The sequence below is a fragment of the Malaya genurostris genome, chromosome 2 (genome assembly GCF_030247185.1).
Source record: "Malaya genurostris strain Urasoe2022 chromosome 2, Malgen_1.1, whole genome shotgun sequence".
In the NCBI taxonomy this organism is placed as follows: domain Eukaryota; kingdom Metazoa; phylum Arthropoda; class Insecta; order Diptera; family Culicidae; genus Malaya; species Malaya genurostris.
This window is the reverse complement of record NC_080571.1, coordinates 56,849,210-56,873,420: the sequence shown is the minus strand read 5'-3', so window position 1 is coordinate 56,873,420 and position 24,211 is coordinate 56,849,210. Positions and strand designations below refer to the sequence as shown.

The 24,211-nt window shown below is 37.3% G+C and overlaps 6 protein-coding genes across 7 annotated transcripts; 3 read left to right on the top strand and 3 right to left on the bottom strand.

Moving 5' to 3' along the window:
- Nucleotides 1-1,084: 1,084 nt before the first annotated feature.
- On the top strand, nt 1,085-1,987 carry LOC131429476 (uncharacterized protein C1orf131 homolog). Its single transcript, XM_058593614.1, has one exon. It carries the CDS (start codon nt 1,207-1,209, stop codon nt 1,798-1,800), a length of 594 nt encoding a protein of 197 aa, XP_058449597.1. The 5' UTR covers nt 1,085-1,206; the 3' UTR covers nt 1,801-1,987.
- On the bottom strand, nt 1,977-9,622 carry LOC131429475 (uncharacterized). Its single transcript, XM_058593613.1, has 10 exons — nt 9,147-9,622; nt 8,914-9,074; nt 8,686-8,836; nt 8,352-8,617; nt 8,138-8,288; nt 7,886-8,074; nt 3,900-4,106; nt 3,715-3,834; nt 3,474-3,650; nt 1,977-3,413 (listed from the first exon to the last, which is right to left on the bottom strand). Exons 1-10 carry the CDS (start codon nt 9,214-9,216, stop codon nt 3,085-3,087), a joined length of 1,821 nt encoding a protein of 606 aa, XP_058449596.1. The 5' UTR covers nt 9,217-9,622; the 3' UTR covers nt 1,977-3,084.
- Nucleotides 9,623-15,045: 5,423 nt separating this feature from the next.
- LOC131427830 (uncharacterized) lies at nt 15,046-17,421 on the top strand. Of its 2 annotated transcripts, none has more exons than XM_058591367.1 (3): nt 15,046-15,323; nt 15,384-16,708; nt 16,764-17,421. In XM_058591367.1, exons 2-3 carry the CDS (start codon nt 15,386-15,388, stop codon nt 17,151-17,153), a joined length of 1,713 nt encoding a protein of 570 aa, XP_058447350.1. In that variant the 5' UTR covers nt 15,046-15,323; nt 15,384-15,385; the 3' UTR covers nt 17,154-17,421. The 2 variants fall into 2 exon arrangements, with proteins under 2 accessions (XP_058447350.1, XP_058447349.1); XM_058591366.1 differs by having other exon boundaries at nt 15,048-15,323; nt 15,381-16,708.
- A 137-nt stretch (nt 17,422-17,558) lies between these two features.
- LOC131427832 (acylpyruvase FAHD1, mitochondrial) lies at nt 17,559-20,918 on the top strand. Its single transcript, XM_058591370.1, has 4 exons — nt 17,559-19,857; nt 19,919-20,018; nt 20,124-20,447; nt 20,581-20,918. Exons 1-4 carry the CDS (start codon nt 19,799-19,801, stop codon nt 20,743-20,745), a joined length of 648 nt encoding a protein of 215 aa, XP_058447353.1. The 5' UTR covers nt 17,559-19,798; the 3' UTR covers nt 20,746-20,918.
- On the bottom strand, nt 20,732-22,536 carry LOC131427831 (phospholipid phosphatase 5). The gene is made up of 3 exons (XM_058591369.1): nt 22,131-22,536; nt 21,395-21,777; nt 20,732-21,327 (listed from the first exon to the last, which is right to left on the bottom strand). Exons 1-3 carry the CDS (start codon nt 22,232-22,234, stop codon nt 20,939-20,941), a joined length of 876 nt encoding a protein of 291 aa, XP_058447352.1. The 5' UTR covers nt 22,235-22,536; the 3' UTR covers nt 20,732-20,938.
- A 249-nt stretch (nt 22,537-22,785) lies between these two features.
- Nucleotides 22,786-23,356, bottom strand: LOC131427833 (coiled-coil domain-containing protein 115-like). The gene has a single exon (XM_058591371.1). The coding sequence runs from the start codon at nt 23,256-23,258 to the stop codon at nt 22,788-22,790; it is 471 nt and encodes a 156-aa protein (XP_058447354.1). The 5' UTR covers nt 23,259-23,356; the 3' UTR covers nt 22,786-22,787.
- Between the last annotated feature and the right edge of the window lie 855 nt (nt 23,357-24,211).

The following is a 24,211-nucleotide window of genomic DNA, read 5'->3' as shown; positions in this document are numbered from 1 at the left end:
AAATTTTTATCAGTGTAAGTATAGTAGTCAATATTTCTTTTTTTTTATGCGATATTCACCTAACCAGAGGCCCTTTTGTAGAAACAGAAAATGAAAATTATAGAATGATAGTACCCAAAGGAGAGCAAGCATGTGGATATATAAAACGGAAATGTGAGACGTGACAGAGGGTCACTTAAGCAAGGAGAAATCTTCTAGTAACTTAACTTTTACCTTCTACCAGAGGAGTCGGGCTTAGGCATCTGAACATCATTATTCTTATAGTTAAAATCGATAATGTTTGTCGATTAATACAAAATATGAATGAAAAGGAAGCATACTAAGCATAAAATAACCATTATGTCAAATAAATAGCAACACACTTCAAAAAATTAGGGCAAGTTGTAGCCAATGGCAGATCATATACGCATTATCAAAATTAATTCATCTTGATTGAAGTAAACTTAATAATTTAATTATTCTGCTAATAGAAATTTGTCATTGTGACGGTCAATTTATAAAATATTTTTTTCTGGCTCGTGATCTCAAAGAGGTTTAATCGATGCGAATGACAGTTTCGCTATCTTTGCGGCATTTGGTCGCTATCTTATCGCATCGCAATATTTTCTAACCGACAGTGAAAATTACAATACCAACAGAGAAATCAAATCACAATTGGGGTATCTATGTCCAGTGAAAAATGAACGGCGGCCTTAGTGAAAAATGGGTGACCAATATATTTCCTGATGAAAATAAAACAATATGTAAGAGCGATTTACGCGAGGCATCAGGCGACTATCACCGGCAAGAAAGGGTTACGAAACAACATTATTTGCAACAACGGTACACAACGTCAAGTTCATGGAACATTTTGACATCCGGTACGTGAGTAATATCCTTCTAAAAAAAGTTATTAAACTAATCTTGACGTCGGCCGAAGTTGACTGATCGTCTGAATCGTGTTTAAAGCAGGCGAATGATGAAAACAAACCAGTCTCATTTGCATTTGTGGTTGTAAGTGAGCTGTCAGAAAAATCAATGAGAGTGGCGGTTAAATACATGAGATTTGGATGCGTGTATACATTACTAGAAAAACTGACAACACTGTATGCAACATAATAACAAGTGAGACGATCAACTGAATTGTTTCACAATAAATTATTGCTCATTTATTTAGTCGGCATAATTTGCTAGCTCTTAGTGTGAATTTCATTGTATATATTCAAGATGTGCGCTGAATTCGTTCCGGTCGAAACTAAAGCCTCATTGTTACTGAAGCAAAAACAGAAAGATTTCAGCGTTATCGTTCACGAGCCCCGGAAATCAAAAACTAAAGTTCTAAGACCCAGTAAAATAACACGTGAAGATGAAGATCCTTCTAAGGATAACAGTGACCAGAATGCTGAGCAGGATATCGATGATATTTTCTCCGATGCCCGCCGAAGGAAGCGCAAGCGTCGCGAAGATCCACAACTATTCGATATCAGCAGAGCACGAAAAGAAGTAATAAATTACGGCATTTCCGGCTTGGACAAGGAAACAAAGCACACCGCTAAAGTGGCATTAGCAATAAAACTGGGTGCAAAACCACCAAAAAATGTCTACCGCAACTATAAGGAAATTCTTGAGGAACGGAAACACAAGAACGAAGAATCCGACCGGTCCATCCGACGCCGTCGAGGACAGAGCTTTGGTGCGGCCAAGTCTTTCCAACAGCAGCAGCAACGAGCTCGTCAGAAATCGACCAACCCGGGCTCAGTCACCAAACACTATGGCGTGGTGAAACCTAAGATTGTTGATAAAAAAAGAAAAGCTAGATAATAATTATTAACCAGTACCAGCTTTTGTTTTCGTTCTCCCAAAAGTCATTTTGCTGTAGAGAGATATATGTGTAAACCGCATTTGTTGTAATCAATATAACGAATGGAAAGTGCAAAACCTTTAATTTATTAAGAAACTTGGACTTCACATCGAAAAATAAATCACGACGACGCACATTGGTGATCAATTATTCCTTTTTTATTTCTATTTAAGGTCATTAATGAATATTACCAACAATATCGTACTATTGTTTATTTTCATTCTAGACAAGCCAAAATATGCAGTTTAAACTTGGGCTTCGTGAAGCGCCTACTTTCTACTTTCTAGCTATCCCAAAAGTCATCGATTATCTATTGAGTAGATTATTTTTCCAACTTTATCGTACTTTAATTTGATCACTGCCTTTTTTATGTAAAACATGATGGAGTCGAACTCATTTGACAGTCACACTTGGGTTGAACAAGTGAACGTGTTAGTAATTTTCATGTAATTCATTAGAACTATATAGTACTATGTACATAAACAATCACTCCTCTGTGCTCATTCGGTTATTTTTAAATCGGTTGACTTTGATAACGTAAAATGTGAGCTTAACATTTGATTATCTTGTTTTTTTTTTTAACTGTATTTTAGAGTAAAAATATGAAATTATTTCGCATGTATTATTTCACGGGTATCACAATTTTTTATGCATACATGTAACATATATAGAATAATTAGACGAAAACACAAAGACAAACCAATTCAGATCACGAAGTCATTCAAGTTTTGTTTTTGATAGTCTGGAATTACAATGGTTTCTTCCGCTAATTTGGAAACAGTTATTGAGTTCTTGATTTACATCGTATTTACTAGAAGTATAAGTTTCAAACAATCTATAGATATTAAAGAAAAGACATGGTTCGGACCCTGCGATGTTTCAGATTTGTCAGAAGTGCCGCGTTGCATGTGAAAAGTAGAATGATTTATAGTAGGTAACAGTCTAATATCGAGTTTTTTTTACATTGGATTGTGTTCTTGTTTGCATTCATTCTACTGCAAAATTGACAGAACGGACGCCAGATGCAGGTGTCCTAAACATACCGAATCTTGTTTGCATCAAGCCTAAAATATAAGCTGAAAAAGGCATTTGTTGAAACAGCCAATCATTCTATCTACACAATACAATGAGGGGCGGGCGGATTGACAATAATAAGTGAATAATATATTACAACGGAAAAACAAACTCCACTTCTCATTTTATAATGTAAGACAAAAGCAAAAGGAAAACATTTAGATTTTGGCTCAGGTCATGGAGCCGTACCGCAGTGAACTTTCGCCTACGGCCGACGGAGACATGTCGTCTCCATCGTTACTGGCTCCGCTCGATCCTAGGCGAAACCGAGGCAGTCTGATCGAGTCTCGTAGACTATCCAGCAGCCTCTGTTGGAATGTTTTATACTCCATGTCGTCATCTAGCGAGTTTGTATCGCCAAAGTTGAAGTCCGCCACTTCGACGATGAACCGTTCCCGGTTTTGGATGTAATACGCTACACCGAACACCACCAGAATTACGGCCAACAGACAGAATCCAATTGGGACCACAATCACCGAGAGCTGGGATTTCGGTTGGTCTACCAGGTTGAAGAGGAATATTAAATGACGTAAGAAAGACACCGGAGAAAAGTACTTACTCTCATAAAATTGCAATCCAACCTGTGTGATTTCCATAGAAACACGATTCTTCAGGAAGACTACCAACGAACGTTGCTCGTTGGTGAAGAAGTAGCGTTGGAAACCGAACCTACAGCGATCCATGTTGGTGAACCAGCCATCGTCGCAAGTTTCATTCGCCGTGATGTTATGTTGACCTAGAAGAGATCAAGCGTTTGATTAGGCGACACAAGTTGACGGGAGCTGCTAGCTTTGCAATACCTGTATACACATTGTAACAGAACTGAAAAGGTGGTGATCCTGAACATTGAAACTTCATGTCAACCATATCACCCTGTTGAACCCACTGAGGCCCAGAAATGTTAAGTTTGTCAATAGGATCTAAAAAAAACAAGAAAAAATATTACTTAAAAACTGATTGCATCAAAGCACTTTCTTCTGGTTACTTTGGACGATTATCCTTCTGACAAAATGACCATAGGTTTTCTTAGGATCCGGAGGAATCATCGAGTTATTTCCGCACACGAACGGCTGCCTGGAGTCTTCGATGTTGAACTCTGGATCTGACTTTATAATAATATGACTAACCGCAACCTGGTCATCTTCGATCTGATCTAGGAGGTGATGCGGAACATGTTTGCCGTCTATTATGCCTGAAAGAAAGATAAGACACAATGCATCAATTTTCAAAATCAAGATTTTAGATTCACAGTGAACGAATTTCGAATTCGACATAATTGGATGGAGCCAGTTACGAGCAAAATATAAAATTTCCAAATACCAAAATTCCAGATATTTTTTTGAAAATGCTTTCTTAAGCCGCCCCTTCTGCTGAAACATTGTTAAGCTTAATAACGTTTCCTCGTCATTCTTGTTCAGATACTTTTTCGCCGTTAGATGCTTCAAGCTTCTAACCCAATGCAAGGAACGATGAGGTTTCCTACCAGGCACGTACCCAAGGGGCCCTGGCTACAAGGAACTACAAGGATCAGCCCCATGGGGTTGTTCGAGCCATTGATGTGGAACAAGGCAACCAAAATTTCTAATGATCTACAATCAAACAGTTCAATCAATCGTCACACTTTTGAATCCGCAATTGCACGAGAGTCGGCTTAGATTGATCTTGATTAGGAACCAACACCTAACATTGTTTGTTTTATAGCCGACGAAATTACACCAATATCCCAAATGTATGCAATTATATCTTTGTACATACTTGCGATACGGATTTCAGTATTTAAGCTTCTCTTCGCCAAGTTTGTGTTCAAGTTTTGCATGCAAGCAGTTATTTTTATAGCGTTGAGTTTCTCTACCACTCTGCGATTTCGGTTGAAGCGATAAACTTTTTCTCATTATCAATCGAGTTCATCTTATATAAATTAGAGATCATTCTTAAGCACTCCAAATGTACCCTGGGTAGTTGTCAATGTCTCAGGCGAAACGACATAACATGGAATTTCATCCGAGCTTGCATGACACAAGATCAGAGCATACCAATTAAAGCTTCAAATCATTTTATGGCACTTTTTGTCTTGCTGTCTAGCAACAACCTACTTCTAGCATGCTACGCGTAGGACTGCAACGTTAGGTATAATTTTGCTTCTATTTATAGATTCGCGTGCTTCCAACAGCTTCGCTTTTGCGTCGATTGACCAATCAGAGCAATGCTTTCCCTTTGATATATCGCTTACTCCTTAAAAACCGTCGTCTATGGCAGGAAAATCCGATATGCCGTAGATGTTTAGCAGACAAAATAGGACACTGCTCGCTATTAATCTAAATTTCAATCATTTATAATTGAAAATACGTGGCTTGATACATTCAAATCGAATCTTAGAAATATTTCCAATCAAATAACGAAATAATATTAATAATTGATACAAAATATACTGAGCTGTAAATGTTTAAAATTTGACCACATTTCTACGTGTATTTTTCTTTGAGTTTCTGATTTGCACCCCTATATAGAAAATAAATATGTGTTCCACATAAAAAAAATCATCGACTGCAGGTATTAGTGTTCATTATTGAAGCGATCGAATATCAAAAAATCGTTGTTTCGAGACAATGCACCGATACACAAGAGCATCACATAAGTTTCATTTTGCAGTCTTTGGTAACTATTTCCGGAACCTGAAACCGAGAACCTAAGCCTAAGTAAATAATATTACCACCAAATTAGAAACTTCAAAACATGCATCAAGTTAAGAAGACTCTTTCTGTTCTCCACGAGTCGATATAAGGAAGTCACTTAGGACTGTTCCTTCTCATGCTATTCGTGAATGATCTACGCAGTGAATTGTCGTCATTTGAAGTAATATATGCTGATTTCAAAATATATCACATCATCGCAAGCCAATTGCTCTACCAATGGATATTGAGAGGGTATAAGACACATGTGATCGAAACGGAATTGAGTTTGTTTTTGTTACTGCGAACGTCTATGTAGTGAGCTGTATTTTGAGATACGGAGTTACAATTATTCTCAACTATCAACACACCCTGCCGAATGGACGAGCGTTTCTTCAGCGGCGTTTTTGCTTCACTACCTGCTAACATCGATTGCCCTATGCTATTGGTCTTCTAACAACAGTTCGACATGTAGATGGTGCTGTTGTACAAACGATAATGTTTTCGAATGAAGCTGTCAAAATACATAGGAATGTTTATTCTCCAGTGAATTTTTATTTATTTGTAGTTGAAATTCGAATAATAAAAGAATATTTTGTTGTAATCAGGGAAAAAACATTGATTTCTATCAATTAGAATTTCAACCAATATTTTGATTATTGCGCTTGAGAATAAATCTAAGTTTTTTGCTTTCAGAATGACCTACAGATTAAAAATATTGACTCTACTTGTTGTTGGAAATAGTTAATAAATAATTTTTACGTGGGTATATCATTGTGGATATCGGAGTTTCTTCAAAGCTCAATCCCACTTGTACGCGGCGATCAATCCCCCCAGACGGCGATCTAACGTTGTGTTTCACAGCAGGAGGTAAGTTTCATGGATGATGATTACAATTTCAGCTATCGAAATACAAAGGAAAACAAATTTCTACTTGTGAAATCATTTATAACTTATTTACAACGTCTTTTATTCAAGTAAAAAGTTAATTTATGTGTGAGAAAAATCATTTTCTACCTCTGTTTTTTTCGCAGTATCCAAGATTTTGTTTTAAACAATGATAATTTTCAGTTCCGATTATAACATGCGATAAAATGAATAGAAATAGATCTATTTCACCTCATAAATCAATCCACTCACCTTTCCGATTGATGCTCTTCAATTCATGATACTCTAAAATAAGTCAGAAAAAAACTTTTGTGTTGATATTCACGTAATTAAAAGTTATTTTGAACGCAGCAAAAAGTAAAAGTGACTGTTTGCTTCGCAATTCGGCACAAAAAGAACGTGCTGCTATTACACACACATGACATTTGTCGGACGCTATCTGCTTTCTGTCAAAAGTTACGGTGGGGTGCCGGCAACCGAACACCTTCCCCTACACGAAAACTTGCCAAAAAGTTTTAAGATGACGAACTACAATCATTATTGGCCGAAAATGATACACAAGAACGACAAATTATGTCGAAGTAATTAGATGTCACTCGGCAAGCCATTTTCGATCCCCTGAGAACTATGGGTAACGAAAAAGGTTAGTAAATAAGTTCCACATTAACTAAACGAGCGAATGATGGGAGTGCGAAAATTTTAAGAAATGCTCCTTCTGCGCTACAAATTTTTCAACTGTCGAGGAAAAAATAAAAAAATTGGAGAATCCAAAACGTAAGAGTTACGAGTAACGCCAGGACAACAATCTACATCGGATGCAAGCTCGTACTGTTTTAGGAAAAAGACAAATTGTAGCTGTGACGGAATCAGAACCTACGTGGTGTACTACGAGCTTCTAAAACCCGACGAAGCAGTTATTAGCGTGCGCTTCTGACAACAAATAATCAATTTGAACATCGTGGAAGTCTAAAAACGGCTAAAATAGGCTCGAAGACACGACAAAGTCATTCTGCAGCAGGACAACACTCCACATTCTGCCAACAGTAGCCAAAGAAACAATTTCTACGCTTGATTGGAAATTTTTTTTCACACCCGCTATATTCACCAGATCTAATACCTTTCAATTATCTTCTCTTTTCATCGATTGTACACGAACTGACAGATGGAAGACGGAGTTCAAGACGGATTATTTTTCCAACATTATCTTGTTTGTTTATAACATAACCAGAACATTAGGCTGAACGTTGTCGCCCAGAGATTTTTTTTTCATAGTGCGAGGCCGACATTATTATTATTATAGTTTATTTAGTTCTGGCTTTATCCTGTTGTCCAAACATGAAAATTCAAAAGGCGTTTTCTCACTCTTCAAACATTAGCCTGTGGAATATACACGAATCATAAAAAATGTACTTACTGCGGGTATCCACCATTTCAAGAAGCACCGGGCTGACGCTGGCAAGCACATCGCCTAAAGACTCCGATTGCCGTCGACGCCTCTTACCGTTGGCTTGGCTTATCGGCTTGGCAGACGTACTGGTAGTACTAGACGATGTTGTACTAGAAGTACTGGTTGTCGGTACGGTTGTTGTGTCATTGGACGGGGCTAGATATTGAGGGAAAAAAGATAATAATACGGCCTGAACAGTTTACTAAGCATGTGACATACCATTTGTTGTAGTCTTCGGTGTAGTAGTCGATGGAGTTGTAGTACTTGTAGTAGTAGCTGGTGTGGTTGTTGTGGTAGTAGTTGTAGTAGTAGTAGTTGTCGTAGTTGTTGTTGTGGTTGTGGTGGTGGTAGTCGTGGTTGGATCTGGAAGCTAGACAACAAAAAATATTCATCAGTACTAGATCATATTTGAGGTGTAAGTAGAAAGTTGCACCTTTTCGAACGACGCCACAACTAGTGCCTCAATTGTGTACTCCTCATTTTCCCTCGTGAAATTACTAAGCCTGGTATACTGATCGGATGGACCAAGATATTGACAGTTGATGAACCAATAAGTTCGAATGTATGTTGCTTTAGCTAGAACTCGCTGATCGCTCTCGGTAAGTGTCACAGTTTGATTCAACGTAACAGCGCTCGACACGTATTCTGTATCAACGATAGACTTATTTTGAACTAGTTGCAACTGTCCATTCAGTAGACCTATGTAACACCAAAAATGAAAACGCATGACAAATCAGGCACTCAAATGTAAAACTTCATTTACTTACTTGTCAAGTTGAAGTCGATAGATCTTCGAGCTGCCTCAACATAGACAACGTAATAAAACTGTCGGTAAACGACTGTTGCCTGATAGTTGCCCGCATTAACGTCGTTTCCATATGTTACTGTCCAGTTGCAATAAGGCGTTTTCGCTTCACCCTAGAAGAAGAAAGTATGGAATATCCAAGAAAGCAAACTTGTATGTAAATTTATCCAGAATAGAAACCAACACATACCGTTTGTGTGTTTGGCGGATTCAAATTGTCTTGCCAACTAACTTGATACTGGCCCTCTACCGGTTTGCCGTCTGTCAGCAGCACAGCATGAAACTCGACCGTTCCTCCAAGTACGACCGAGCCGGATGTTGTCAAATTGATGCTATATTGACTCGCCGAAACTTTGTGTGAGATTGAGAAATGTGATTCCGGTTATAAAAAGCCACACTCTTTTGCAAATTCTGATGACTCACTTGTCTTAGTTGTTATCAGCAGTATTGAAATGCTAACTAGAAGCAGTGTATTCGACACCGATCCGTCCATTTCGTTTGCCTGTGCGACTACTCAATGCAAAAATGTATTGTAACTTACAAAAATTAGTATACTAATCCCACTCAATTGAAATTGTACACAATGGGAGCAAAAAAGTTAACTTTTGGCTATTGCGTGCTTGTGCTAAAAACCTGAAGTTCATATTATTATGTATTCTTGTAACTGATAATCACAAAATCCTCAAATCATTGCTTAGGACATTCATTTCTCATTAATCTCTTAATTAATTCCAGACGAGAGTTCAAGCATATTTCACGTTGTAAACTTTTAACTTCGTAGTTTTCACCGACTGCTACGAGATAAATAATAAATACATTTAACAGTTCACTGCTAAGTATGAACTTTCAGATAAAATAATATACTATGGAAAAACACACACCAATGATCATTGACAAGCGACAAGAATGCAAAATAGATAAAAAAAAAACAATGACTTTTGATTCGAATGACAGGCCGTGATTTTAGACATGCTACACGCTTATTCACTGATGCTCAGTTTTACATAACAGATTTTTACTCAAGTCGATTCCGCTTAAAACCCCTTAGGGCATATTCAGGATAGAGTGCCTATAACCAGAGTGACGACATCTCATCCGTAATGCTGGCAACAATTAAAAACATTCCATTAGCTTTACATTGAATTGACAGATCGTTTGCTCGTTTGGAACTGGTAGCTGTCATTCCAAACGAACAGCTGTCGCCACTCTGATTATAGTCACTCTAATTCAGGAGTGTTTTAGTTCTAGATGCATAATTTATGTCAGTTACAAAATTTAAATCTGGATTTTATAACAAGAAAAACTGGCAGCCTCAGCAGTGTTTTACTCGTGTTTCAAATATACAAAAAATAGAACGGCATCGTAGACCAGTTTTAAATTTGACAGAAGAACTGGTCGAATAAATAAAACTAGAACGGCTTGCTGGGGATACGTTTGTTTCAGTTTCAGTTATATTATAGACCACCCATATGAATCTCGCAGCTGCTGAATTTGCTCTTAGGTTCGGTTCCTGATACATTTTTGTAGAAACCACACCCACCCCGAAACAGTCCTACTCTCACTCTAACTGAAGCAATTCGTTCCGAAATTCATTTGAAATTTCATGATCATAATTTATTGTAAATGGACTCCAAATAAAATACAACAAATGATTCCGAGTCAGAAACAGATTGGTGCATCTTATTCCAAATGAATCAAAAACCATCAAATAAAGTTAATGCACAGAAAGTAGATATACAGGCTTGCATATGAACAATGTGTAAAATTTTGAATGAGCAGCACTATTGTGAGTTGCTCATTTACATCGCGACACTATTTTGGGTGTTACACACATAAAAATAACGTTAGGTAATGTAAGAAGATCGTTGGTAAATTTGAGAGCTTTCGTTGGTTCTTTTTTGTAGAGTAAAAACTATCAACTTATGAGCTGAAAAACTTCTATTTCGAAAGTGGTTCTTCATTGAGTGTATAGTAGTATTCTTTTCAATTGAGAGCATATTTTTGTTGGAATGATAGTGTGCTCATATTAATACAAAAGCTATCTGCATTTGATACAAAGAGAAGAAGCTTTCAAAATAAAAGTTTTTTCATTGAAAATGAAAACAAGAAAGCTCTATGTATTTTTTTATTTTCATCATATAAACACATGGAACATTTTAAAGATTTGAGTCAGTAGTACAAATAGTGCAAAAAGGGTCCATATATTGATAGGAAAGAATTGAGGTACGAACACACACACTTCAGTACCACTCTTGATTATCTCTCCTCCGAATTCTGAAGCCATTTGAGATGGTCCGCAGGCGAAATTGGATAAAACAAATAGTTCAGTATGTTGAAAAACTCTTATTTTGACATATACAGTCACCAGAAAATATCTTCATTCATAAACCTTTGCACATTGCGCATTTCAAAGAAAAACAGTAATTTTCATAGGTGCCAATTTCACGGCATACAAAATTCTCATCGTTTGACATCAAAACAATAAGTTATTCGAAACGATCGCATAAATGCATTTCGTCACTGTTGTGTAAATATACACTGTACCGATTCCTTTGAATTGTATCCGATTCCGATTCCTTTGAATTGTATCAAAATGAGAAAAACTTTCAATTCAAAATTTTTTCACTTATTTTAATAGTTTTTCTGATTGAATTTATGATTTTTGAATACTTTTAAAAGCAAAGTTGGTCATTTTTATAGGCACAAAATTTGTATACATTTATTTCAAGCTAGATTTTTGTTTTTCTTTTGATTATATGATTTAAGCGACATGGAAATAAAGTTGTCATTTACAATTAAGGAAACCGCGTGAGAAGTGTTCAGATCTTTGCATATTTCTTAAATATTTCTTAAAAGAGAAAGGCACCTTACAAGCATATGAGTAGTGTCAAAAGTATGTGCGTAAAAAGACATTTTAGTTTACAACTCTTCCATTATGCGAAAAACTGCCCAAGAAAAATTATTTCAGTTGCAGCTTACTTCCACTAACACACTATATGGATTTTCTCTTGCAGAATTTATTGCGAAATAAAGATTAACGTACCTTCTATTAGTAATCCCGCAAAATAGGAACTTTTAACTTAATACGCGAAAGTCAATGGATATGAAAGGTTGTCGTAAAACTATTTAACCGTTTTGAATCGGTTCTATATTTTTAGCGTCTTGGTTTCATTTTTTCATTAAAAAGTACATATGAAAGGCAATAAATTATTGCCCTTTATAAATACTAATTATGGAAAATGTTATTTCCAATAACAGTGCTTTGTCACTACCAATCATACCCATATTTCAACTTCATTTACCTCGTCTCAATTCGTTTTTTGTGTGTATATGCGGGTTTGACGAATATCAAATGAAGTCGAATAAAAAATAAGAAAAAAGAAGGAAGAGAGAAATAAACAAGACACGCACTCAGATAATGACGCAATTTCAGCGGGTATGGGCGCACAGTGCTGCTATTTTGGCGCGCACAGTGCTGCTATTTTGATGCGCACGAATTTGACATTTCTCTCTCCTACTTCTATGTACTAGATTCGATGCGGATTCGCCCGAGGGCGCCATGCTCGCAAAAAAAGAAAGTTGCCAATGATTCATACCCTGTCAGCTTGGAGCGAAATCAATCTTCAGTTCAGCAACGCCATCGCACGGCATCACGTTCAACATATCATGTCAATTGTATGGGTGCGCAGTGCTGCTATTTTGGCGCGAACGACTTTGACATTTCTCTCCCCTCTTCTATGTACGAGATTGGAAGCGAACTCGCCTGAGGGCGCCATGCTCGCAAAAAATGATGTTGCCAATGATTTGTTCGGGAAATGTGAGAGCTGGATATCTTGTTAATATGATGTCTTTGCAATGATTTGATAAGGAAATCTGAGAACTGTCTATCTTGTCAATATAGTGTCTTTGTTAGAAGTTAGTTCGGCTTAGGGCATATTCAGGAGTGTTCTAGTTCTAGATGCATAATTTATGTCAGTTTTAAAATTTAAATCTAGAAATTATAACAAAATAAACTGGCAGCCCCAGCAGCGTTTTATCTGTGTTTCAAATATAGAAAAAATAGAACGGCAGTGTATACCAGTTTTAAATTGTCGAATAAATAAAACTAAAACGGATTGCTGGGGATACGTTTGTTACAGTTTCATTTACATTATAGACCACTCATACACCGAAGAAAATAAACTTAATAATTTCATAAGTTGTGACTTATGAACCAGCACAATTTCGATTTCATTGAAGACATGCATTCAGTAAGCACACATATGAACTTTATAAGCATGACTTATGAAATTCATATCAATGACATATGCATTACTTAAAACACAATTTATGATTTTTATAACAGTCTACCTTGTGAAAGTGTCATTCATTATAAGAACAGTCAAACCATAAAAATGGAAAACGAAGACACCGTTGTTTTGTTTCGAAACTTTGTGCAAAGCGCACCATGTGAAGCGTGCAAAACACTTTTTCATAATTCGAAATTACTATTGATAAAGTTGATTGCCTGTGGAGATGAAGAACTAAATTCGTTAGCTTCAAAATATCCAGTTTTTTCAAAAATTGTTTGGAATTGGATTGCGGATTGAAGAAAAAGAAATGTAAGTCTCTCTTAATTATTTTATATCATGATAGTAACACCTTGTTCATGCATGACATAGCAATTAAAAAATGTTGCGTTTGTGGAGGAAGATAACATCCAGAAATCGGAAGCTTTTGTGAATTAGGACTCGTTTTCACATGACTTAAATATATCCTTTGGAACTGGATAGATTTCTAAATAATTGCAATATGTAGAAATTCATCATTTGCTATCCACGAAACAGGAAATCATTATCTATTCAGACAAAATGAAGATTTTTTGTAGTAGGTAGGTGCTGTTTTTGTAAACAAATAAACAATGTAAAGAATAAATTCTGTATCATGAAAATTTTAGGTGTTTTTCAGTTAGACATATTTTCAACAAGGAAATCAGTATCAATCGTTATGAAAACCATAAGATAGTAGCGGTGAATTTCATAAGTAGGCGTTATGCAATATGTAAATAATTTATTACATTCATATCTACATTTCTACATTAATCATAAGTCTACCTAACGAACTTCATAAGTATGATTTATGAAATCCATAAGTAGATCAATGAAAAAAAAATTCTCTGAAGATCATAAGATTGACTTATGATTTCCATATGGGAACCTTGCAGCGAAATATCATAAGTGTTTCTAATGGATTTCAATAGCTTTTTTGCGTCCGTGTATGAATCTTGCAGCTGCTGAACTTGCTCTTAGGGATGTCGGAAATTTCGAATTACTCGATAATTTAATAATCGAGTATAATTTTGAAACTAATCGATTGAAATTTATTCGATTATCTGGGTTATTAATCGATTACTCGATGAATCGATCGATATTACGACATCCCTAGTTCGGCTGCGTCGCGTGAACTTTCGAAAGTTCGACTTGAAAAACGATTTCTTATGCCGTTTTCACTTGAGAAAACTGAAACTGACTCAGGGTAGTTTGATCAAACAAACACTTTCCATGAAACTGTGTTGGTTTCGCACTCAGCAATGGAGATTTCAGCAATCCTGATACAAAAACCATGACTCGATTTTCAGTTAACCAGACTCGAAACTAGCTTCAAACAAACGGTTTAACAGCAGTTAGAGTGGGAACTGGGTTGGGTTTATGCCCCGTTTACACTTCTGCTGGCTGCCAGCATGCTGGTGTCAGTGTAAACGGGCAGCCAGCAGAAGTGTAAACGGGGCATTAGCATCAAGCGTAAACGACTTTAGAATGCTATTCATAAACTTCTTAAATCAAATCAGTCTCTCAATATCAGTATCAGTATATCTATAAATATTTAATCAACGCGTGAAATATCTCGCAGACTGATGCACGTAGCTTGGTTTTCACGCAAGCACTGTGATATCAGTAACCACCAAAAGCACGCCAAGGTGGAGCAAATATTATAGAAGAGACCAAATCTCCCAAGATATGAAGTCGTTCGAGGTAAAAACTGCCAAGTTTCCCAAAAATTATTTGGTTTTGCAGGCTGTGATCGAACATGCCAAAGGTTCGAGAAGAATGCCTAAAGAAGCGATTGTTACCATTCCTACACTCAAAAAAGAAATCACATTAGTTTTATAGGATTATTCTCGTAAATGCGGTGCTTTATTTATTTTTGATATTCTATGTGATTCCTATAAATTTTCAGCGAAGGTGAGAAGATGAAAGCGCTCGGCTAACTTAGATACAGGCGACTTTGTTTTGTCAAATTGGTTTTGACAACCGTCACTGAATCAATTTTGGTAGCCGTCTGGTGGCCATGGCTGCCTAGGAAGCCAAAACGCTATGCGGGTAGTGACAGCAAATAAATAAAAGACCAAGTTACAAATTTGCTTATTTTAGTTGAACAAATTAGAATTAGTTTAATTTATATTTCATTTGATTTCTTTTTTTCAATGTTTCAAAGTTCGACGAGAGGTAGCCAATGATGAACAAAGTGAAGCTGTACCAATGATTTTCAAAACAAATTTTATATGACCAAACAAGGATTGTCATATCATTTTTATTGTGTTACAGATTTCGTAGGTTCTGGGTAAGCAATATGTTCAAATAAGTGAAATTAAGTAATAAAAAATTTCATTCGTTATAGAAGTAATGTCGCGTCTTCAAGTACTGATTTTAGTTCTGGTGGGAACGAAAATTTTCCTGGTAGACGCCATAGGAGAGCTGCCGGTCAGTAATATTCCAATCTACAGCGATGGAATCTATTTTGAAAAGTTAAAGCCGGTTAAAATACAAATCAGTACATGGACGCTTCAGGCAGACTACGAGCTGAAGGAGTTTGTAGAGGAAATTATCGTGGCTAACTCTAGTGTGGATAAACTTATACAGGCTTGCAGAGACCTTAAAAGTAAGTTTCCTGGTAGCTGTGAAAGTATCGGTAACATTGTTGATCTGACGCGCGAACTCAATGATTTTAAGAACCTCCTGCAAAGTTTTTGTGAAAGTAACTCCCGTAGGAAGAGGGGAATTTTGCGAAGTTGGTTTGGACTAATGGATGATGATGACAGAGATGAAATCGACGGAAACTTCAAGAAAATTGATGAGCAAATTGAAACACAGACTTCTACGGTTAATCATTTCTTCAATACTACAAACGAAGCGATTGCAATGTTAAGTGGTAACATGTTCAAACTGGATCCTAAGAAACCTGATTCAATCGATTATACTCGTGAAGGTCAGTTACTGGTTATGGATATTCTATTGAACAAGATTATTCGAAAGAAAGAATTGTTTATGAAACTTCTTCAATCATCCAGTACAATGTCTCTTGACGATAACATTGTAAGTCCTAGTCGTTTACTAAAAGAGCTTGAAAAACTGCACAAGATTCTTCCGGTTGGTTTCAGTTTTCCTGTAGCGTTGAATCTTCGGGAAGTAATTAAAATTTACACGTTGTCAAGAGTTGTTGCACAGGTTGACCAATGTAAAATGAAAGTCAACATTTTACTACCTCTTTGTGAAACAATTCAATACACTACATTGAAAGGAACTAGTGTTCCAACAATGCAAGATGGTATTCTGAAGATGTTCCCTCTTGAAAATGACGTTTTGGTGTATAACAACGACCACCATTTAGGAATGGTAATGAACTACGTCGAGTATAAAAGTTGTAATCATCTAAACGATTTTGCGTTGTGCAACACGCACCATTTAATGAGGAATCTGTCATCGGCGGAGGATTGCATCGTTGTAACATTTTTCAATAGGACGAACTCTGATTCTGACTGCCGTGTTAGTCGTCTTCAATTAAGACATCAGATTTGGATTCAACTGGCTGATCCCAATCGGTGGGTCTATGCAATACCTAACACGACTTCGATAGAAGTAAACTATGGTCTAACTTACAAAAGATTTGTAGAAATAGGAGGCGTTGGAATGCTAAAATTAATTCGAATGTGTCACGTGAGATCTCAGGTAATTGTATGATTCTTTTTCTTGAAGATCGCTCGTTTACCTCTTTGGTTTTTAGGACGTAATACTCCAATATGTACCGCAATTAGGTGGTGTTGTTGAGACGCATAGCTTTGGTTTTCAACTACCAGCAGTAATAACGCGTGACCAGCCACGCATAATTTCCGCTAGTGACAATAATAAGGTAATACTTGCTGGTAAAAATTCTGAAAGTGTCGTTCTCGAGCGAACTCATGTGGCTGGAATACACTACGAGCAGTCAACATTTTCGCCGTGGGCAGTAGTAGGAATTGTTTGTGGTGTTTTCATCGTCACCTTCATAGCAGTCAAAGTTTATTTTAAAATGGCAAACGAAAAACAGCGTCAACAGTTACTCATGGCACGACTTCAACAACAAGAACTGATGGGACAGAACGGAGCCGATTTAAATATCGGTACTAACATGTGATTAGGGCATATCGTGCGATATGCCCTTTTGAAAGTTACGAAAAATAATGCTCATTACTCAAGTTTTGAACATGAAATACAAGCATATTGCGCACAATTTCGTAGATTGGGCTTCTATCTACGAGATTATATCGATTATTGTGTCAATGAAGGTTGTAGAGCCGAGCAATGAGCATTATATTTTGTAACATTCGCAAGGGCTTATCGTGCGATATGCCCTAATCACATGTTACTACCGATATTACTTCTCAGTCTACTGACTCAGCTAATACCTCACAGCAAGGATTCCTGCGGGCGTCAGCTCCATCTCGGGAAATAGTGGACTGAATTTGCAAATGGCGATCTATGACATTTTCAAACAAATAACAAACGAACATTGTTTGATAACGGATATTGTGTGGTCGATCAGGACAGGTGCCTTACCGTCATATTTTCATTTTTAGAGTAAATCGGTACAAACATCTGAGTAGGGAATATCGTGCGATAGGCCCTTGCAAATGTTACAAAATTTAATGCTCATTGCATTATAACTTTCATGTACACAATAATCGATAAGATTTTGTGTACAACATGCTCAAAACCTGAGTAATGTGCAATGTGTTTGTAACTTTTGAAAGGGCATATCTTACGATATGTTCTTTTCACATGTTTGTACCGAAGTGATTATTCATTATGTTTTGAATGCTAGATTTATATCATTGTAACGTTATGTGATTTTTTAATTAAATAGGTATTATGTAGTAGAAGACGAAATATATAAAATATATTCACGTAAACAAATATTCCCTCCCATTGGTTGGTGGGCTTGACGGTCTTGAAAACATCATCGCATGCAATCAATTAGCGTGACAATTTGATAAAGATATGCGTTACAGCTTTTAGCTTCATAGTTGAATTAAATGAATAAGATATGGAACGGCATGAATAAGATATTGATTGCATTACGCTCCAACATCCGAGGTTGGAGAGGCCGGTAGAGCTTAACTGAGCTTTTCTTTTGTTTTATTTTTATACTACCGGCCCCTATTACCAGTGTGAAGTGGAAATTAAGTGGAGTGAACGTATCTCAATTGCGGTTCACTCGATGACAACAAATGATAGCGACAAAATGCCGCAAAGATAGCGAAACTGTCATTCGCATCGATTCAACCCCTTCGAGACCACGATCCAGAAAAAAAATCAAATAGACCGTTACAATGACAAATTTCTATTAGCAGAATAATTATTAAGTAAACTTCAATCTTAATGAATTCATTTTGATAATGCGTATGTGATCTGCCATCGGCTGGAACAGGCACGGATTTTTAAGCGTATGCTATTTATTTGACATAATGATTATTTTGTGTTTAGTATGTTTCCTTTTCATTTATATTTTGTATTAATCGATGCCTTGATCTTCAAAACCTCGTGCTTTATTCGAAACATTGTCGATTTTAACAATAAAAATAAACTATTACCAAAACTTTTAAATCGTCCACTCCAAAAAGTTGGTCGTCTTTGATAGATATATATACGTAGCCATGATGCTTCCTCGCTATTCTAGTTTGATTTGGTAAATAGCTTAACACTACGCCAACGATGTTTTGGAAGGGTATAAAGTGAATGCAGTCCATGCTGTACCTCGTGAAAAGAGAACTCTCTGAATAAAAACAATAAGCTATAACTATAGAAAAAAATCGAAAATCTTAGACGAAAGTAGCTAAATCGGTTGCAGATAAGTCGGCACAGACCCTAATGACTGGAGTAAAGTCAAAAGTTCGGGGTTTCCCCATGCAGCCTAAGCAAGTAACTGTAATTTTTTTTAAGACGACAAATAAAGCACAAAAAATTGCATCTTGGATTGAACTAACAGTAAATTAATTTTATTTCAACTAGAATCTGTCCAGATTTTGTCGAGAGCAAGCCTTATTTTCTTAAATAATAACTTTTTTTGTTTTGGTTACTGATGGTTGGCAAAGTTTAAATTGAAAACTCACGCGTGAGGTTGGTTGTTCAGTACTATCGTATTTTTTCATGCACATGTTTGGCCGTTGAAAACCATAGGACAAAGTTTTATCTGTGATGTTTCGATATGGCTTTTCAACGCGCTGGGAGTATCAAAATTTAAAACTAAAAACGTTTACCTAAAATAGTTTGGACAATACTGAATATAACGCCGCTGGGAAATTTGCGCTTCATTTTGAAAAAAAAAAGTGAATGTGAAAAATGTTCATTGCACCCATTGGGTGGTGTTGTTTCGCGTTTTGCTTTACGCTAGCCACCACGTGTTTGTAGAGAGCACATATACAATGTAGCACTTGCGTACATGTCCACAGATAACTGTGCAATGAATACTTTACTTATCAAGCATATTTATATTCGACTTGGTTCGACAAGAACTGGAAACATCATGAACTTGCTTCAACCAGATTCTGGTTCGTTTAGTCTTCTTTCTTGGCCTGATTAAATGCTGGCGGACAGCGAACGCCTTCATATCTCATTTTACGAATCAAACCGAATTGACGGCTCTATAGCTTTGCTGATAATCCAATACTAAGGCACGGTAGTCAAATTGAGTGGTGGGACCAGTTCCTATCAGTTGTTTGCTACAAAGTGTCTGCTGTTACACAGTGTAGTAACTAATCGTGCCACAGTAGGGTTCGGAAGATGTCCCAAAACTTTTTCAAATCAACACGTAAAATTATAGGCGCTGGCGTGAATTACAAGTACGTAGTAGATATCCGAATTATCGACTTGACCTGATTAGATGTTTTTTTCTATTTCTAGAGAGATTCTTCGGCAAACAAACACCGCAAAACCAGCAAACCCTGTGATATTTTTCAAACCTGTATCAACGCTCATATCAAGCGACGAAGGCACGATCAAGGTCATTGACACGGGTTTGAATTTCTAATATTATAAAATTACGTGCCTTATACTATAGTGTATGATTAACTGGAATTTGTTTATTTGCTTTTCGTTCAACCCGTAGGTTCCCAAAGTGTTTGGTGCCATCAACTATGAAGCCGAGCTGGGTGTCATCATTGGGAAGTCCGGCAAGAACATTAGCGCAGATCAGGCTATGGGCTATGTGGCCGGTTACTGCTTGGCACTGGATATGACCGGAATGGACTACATTGTGGATGCTCGCTCGAAAGGATTGCCGTGGTGTTTGGGCAAAGGTTTCGATACGTCCACTCCGGTTAGCCGATTTATTCCACCGGAAGAGCTGGGTGATCCGACCGATGTGCGCATCTGGTGCAAGGTTAATGAACAAATGAAACAGGACGATACGACTAGAAATTTGATTTTCACGGTAAGTTGGATTTTTTCTTGTTGTGTGCTCTCGTTCCAACTTGAAAAATCATGAGGCTATTCAATTTCAATTGAAAAGCTATTTGTAAATGTCATTTGTCAACAAATCCATTGAAACGACCAACTTTTTCCAGATCGCAGAACTAATTGCTTTCTCCTCGAAGTACATGTCTTTGGAAAAGAACGATCTAATTCTGACCGGTACACCAGCCGGTGCAGGTCCTGTTAGAAATGGTGATGTTATCGAGTGTGGAATAGGTGATATTGTGCAAATGACTTTCCACATTGAAAATGAGTAGTACTGTATATATTTGTAAAACCTGTTACTGCGTCACTTTTAATAGCAGTTGTACTGCTTAGGTGGAGATTCAACTATAAATTCGTGTTTATCTAATAATTTAATAATCCTGTTGAAACAATACCTTTGTTAACCGATCACAATGGAAGAATTTAAATATACATCTAGTACGTATTCTATTCTTTTGCTATCAATTAGGTCCATTTGTTGTCCTTTTCTTCTGGTGTTAGCAGTGCTTTACTATCAGGTTCGGAATTCACGATGGAAGACTCCGGCTTTGCCCGACTAGGACTTTGTGATCTTCTTTCGCAAATGTAGGGGCGAAATCCAAGGTTTGAGGTTATCGGCGGATAGTACTGTCGGTAGCAGAGATACGCTTCAACCAACCCAATCAGTGATCCCACTGCGACATCCTGCCAATGATGATGATAGTCACAGGTTCGACTAATGGCAATCATTGTTGCCGCTAACAACGGTGCAGCCGCTGTTAGTAATCGCCAGGATTGACCTCGCCCTCGTTCGGTGAAAACGTGTAGCTTCGCGCACAGGTAGCATGAAATAAATGCTAAGGCTGCGAAAGCAACTGCAAAGACAAAAAAAGCTAAAATTAGAAATTATATTCACATGAGCTAGCAACAAGTTAAGCTTACAGGAAGCATGCCCGCTGGGAAAACTTTTACGACCGTCCATCACGGCTCGACTCTCTCCACTGCACACCATGTCCGCATTCATCACCCCGTCCGGGAAGCAACGATAGTAGAAGTCTGGCCTGGGTCGACCAACGGCCACCTTAATGGAATGTGTAACCACGCCGTTCAATGTGCATGCCAACGTCAAACCCAACCAGGCCGATTTAAAATCATGAAAATCACTGCTGCGAATGTAGTATATCAGGAATATAATGGCCGACAAACCGAATACCGACGGGTAGAGCATGGTCAACGGTACATAACTATCAGTCCGAGGGTTTTTGTAAAGCCACATCTCATCCGGGTTAATTTGACGGATGAAAGGATCCTTGATTTCAAAGTAACTATAATGAAAATGAACCAAGTTAGCAAACCAACTAATTTGTACGTTTTATATCGTTTTAATTCAAGTCGAGAAATTCTTGGCCGCTCATGTTTGCTAATAGCTTAAATGGCCCGAAGGCTTTGGGATGTTTATTTAACAGCTCACTGTTTGATGACGTGAAGTGCTGTGTCATGATAATCTTTTTTACTTTGTACACAAAGGTACGTGCGAAAAAGGCGCCTGGTTTTTTATTGCAAATCATTCAACACAGAACAACTTTATCAACTACATCACAACAATCGCCAGACGTCAAAAACTACAATCGATCTTCAATCTTACTAAAAACGTATTCATACTCAACTCATAACTTACATATAAATGGCAAACAACAACAATCGTATCACCGTTTCCTGAAACAAATTCAACCTTGGGGATGTTCCGACGACTGCTGCCGTATGGCCGTTGTTCTTATTCATGCTTGCAGGCAGTGTTTTCCTTGTATGTTGAACTTATCACCACGTCATCCAAAAATTGGTTGGCTGCTTTATCTATGGTCCCTAATGCAAATAAACTTTTACTTTTGAAACTGTTTCGTTGATCAGGGCAAAAGATGTGACCCATAAACACTGTCAAGCTCACGGTTACTATTAGGTTTATCTCCGTCACAGATGAGCTTCTCCGTTCGAGTGGAATGATTTTCGCTTTGCTCTCTTCGCAAGTGAACCGAGAGTTAGCTCCGTTTGCATGTAGTAAACTGACCTTACCAATACAGCGACGTACTCGAGATCCGAATGAACCATTATTTTTCGAAGACCAAAATGTTTTTATTTACATATCTGTTATCATTCATTCTACTTAGATCTACTATTGGTGATATTGTTTGCCAAGACCTAAAAATTACTTTGCACTGTCATTAAAATGACTTACAAGGGCCTCGATTGGTCCATCTCGTCGAACTAAAAATATTTATAGTACAAAAGCTAATGAACTAAAGCAAAGGAGTTTCACGATTATCGCAACAAATATGTACTATAATTCCGACTTCATTTTATTCAACTTAGCATAATTTATCAGCGTATTTTTCAATTGTATTTGAACATTAGCACACTCCACAACATAATCCAGCGATCGGGTAAACTTTTTACGTGCATTCTGCAGCGTCGATGGAATCAATATTCCGAACCAACGAATCGGGTCAATATAGTCAGACTCCTTATCGACTTCGTGACTCTCCAGCTGTAGTTTGGTGTTGCCTAGTTCATCCTGATCCTCTGTTAACGAATTTAGTGCCTTGAACGGCTTATAGTCCTCGGTTGGTAGCTGGACAGACGATACGGAGTGTTGGGACTTGTGATAACGAGTTTGAGCCAAATCCAGCCGACCTTCGTTTGTGATTGCTTCGATTTTGGTTTTCAACTCAACCTCTTGTTCTATCAGTTCCAATGAGTGTAGAAGTAGTTTGTCCATCAGTTGACAGATTTCGTCTCGGGTTTCAACCATTCTGATGGTTTTAACTTGATTTCAGCCAACAATTATACACAATTTTCGTTTGAGAAAACAATGCAAAAGGCAAACCAAAAGAAACAGTAACTGTCATGTGATTTTGACAGCGGGTGTTCATCGTTGGTATTCGACTTTCGAAATCGACCAGATTTTATATCATTCATGCCCAGTGAAATTTGTCGACCCGTATAAGTCCGATCATCGGCCTGACTATCGGACCGATTGAGCACGATATGGGGCCGATCGTAGCGCTTCGATCGGCCCGTCATCGGACAATTCTGCACCATTTTTATCAACCGCGTCGACCTAAAAAAGCTTAATGTTTACATTATGTATCGCTAGAGAAACAGAGCGAAGGAATATCAAGCAAGGCATTTTGGAGCCGACGTCACAGACTAACAGACAGGACACTCAAATTTGATTCTTCAATCATTTTAACGGTCATTTCGAATATTACATTATTTGGGACAGTACTCACATGTGTCATGATGGCGCCACGTTACCCTATCAAAAACATCATGTCTGGCATCTAGACTGTCTTTATTTTTTTCATTTACCAACAGAGTTGCCATTCATACAGAATTACCTGTAATGTATTGTTTTGTATACGTCCATGCGAATTTCATGCAGGATACAGATTTAATACATATTGCCAAAGATAAACTGAAGATTACAATGTTCCATACGTTTCATTGAAAAATGTTGGGTCAGTAATCGTGAACCAGTTGGTTCAGTAATAATGTAATTTTATTGACCCTCCGTTAACAAGCGTCGACTAGTTCCGACAAAATGCCATGGAAACAATACAAGTTAGAAAGGAAGCACACATATGTTTACATTCAGCATATAATGATTTCTTGCCACAACTGATGCTTCATGGGATGAGGCTATAACAAACTAAATAAATTCTAGACAATGGTTCTAAGTAGTTTTCACTTTCTTATTCTAAG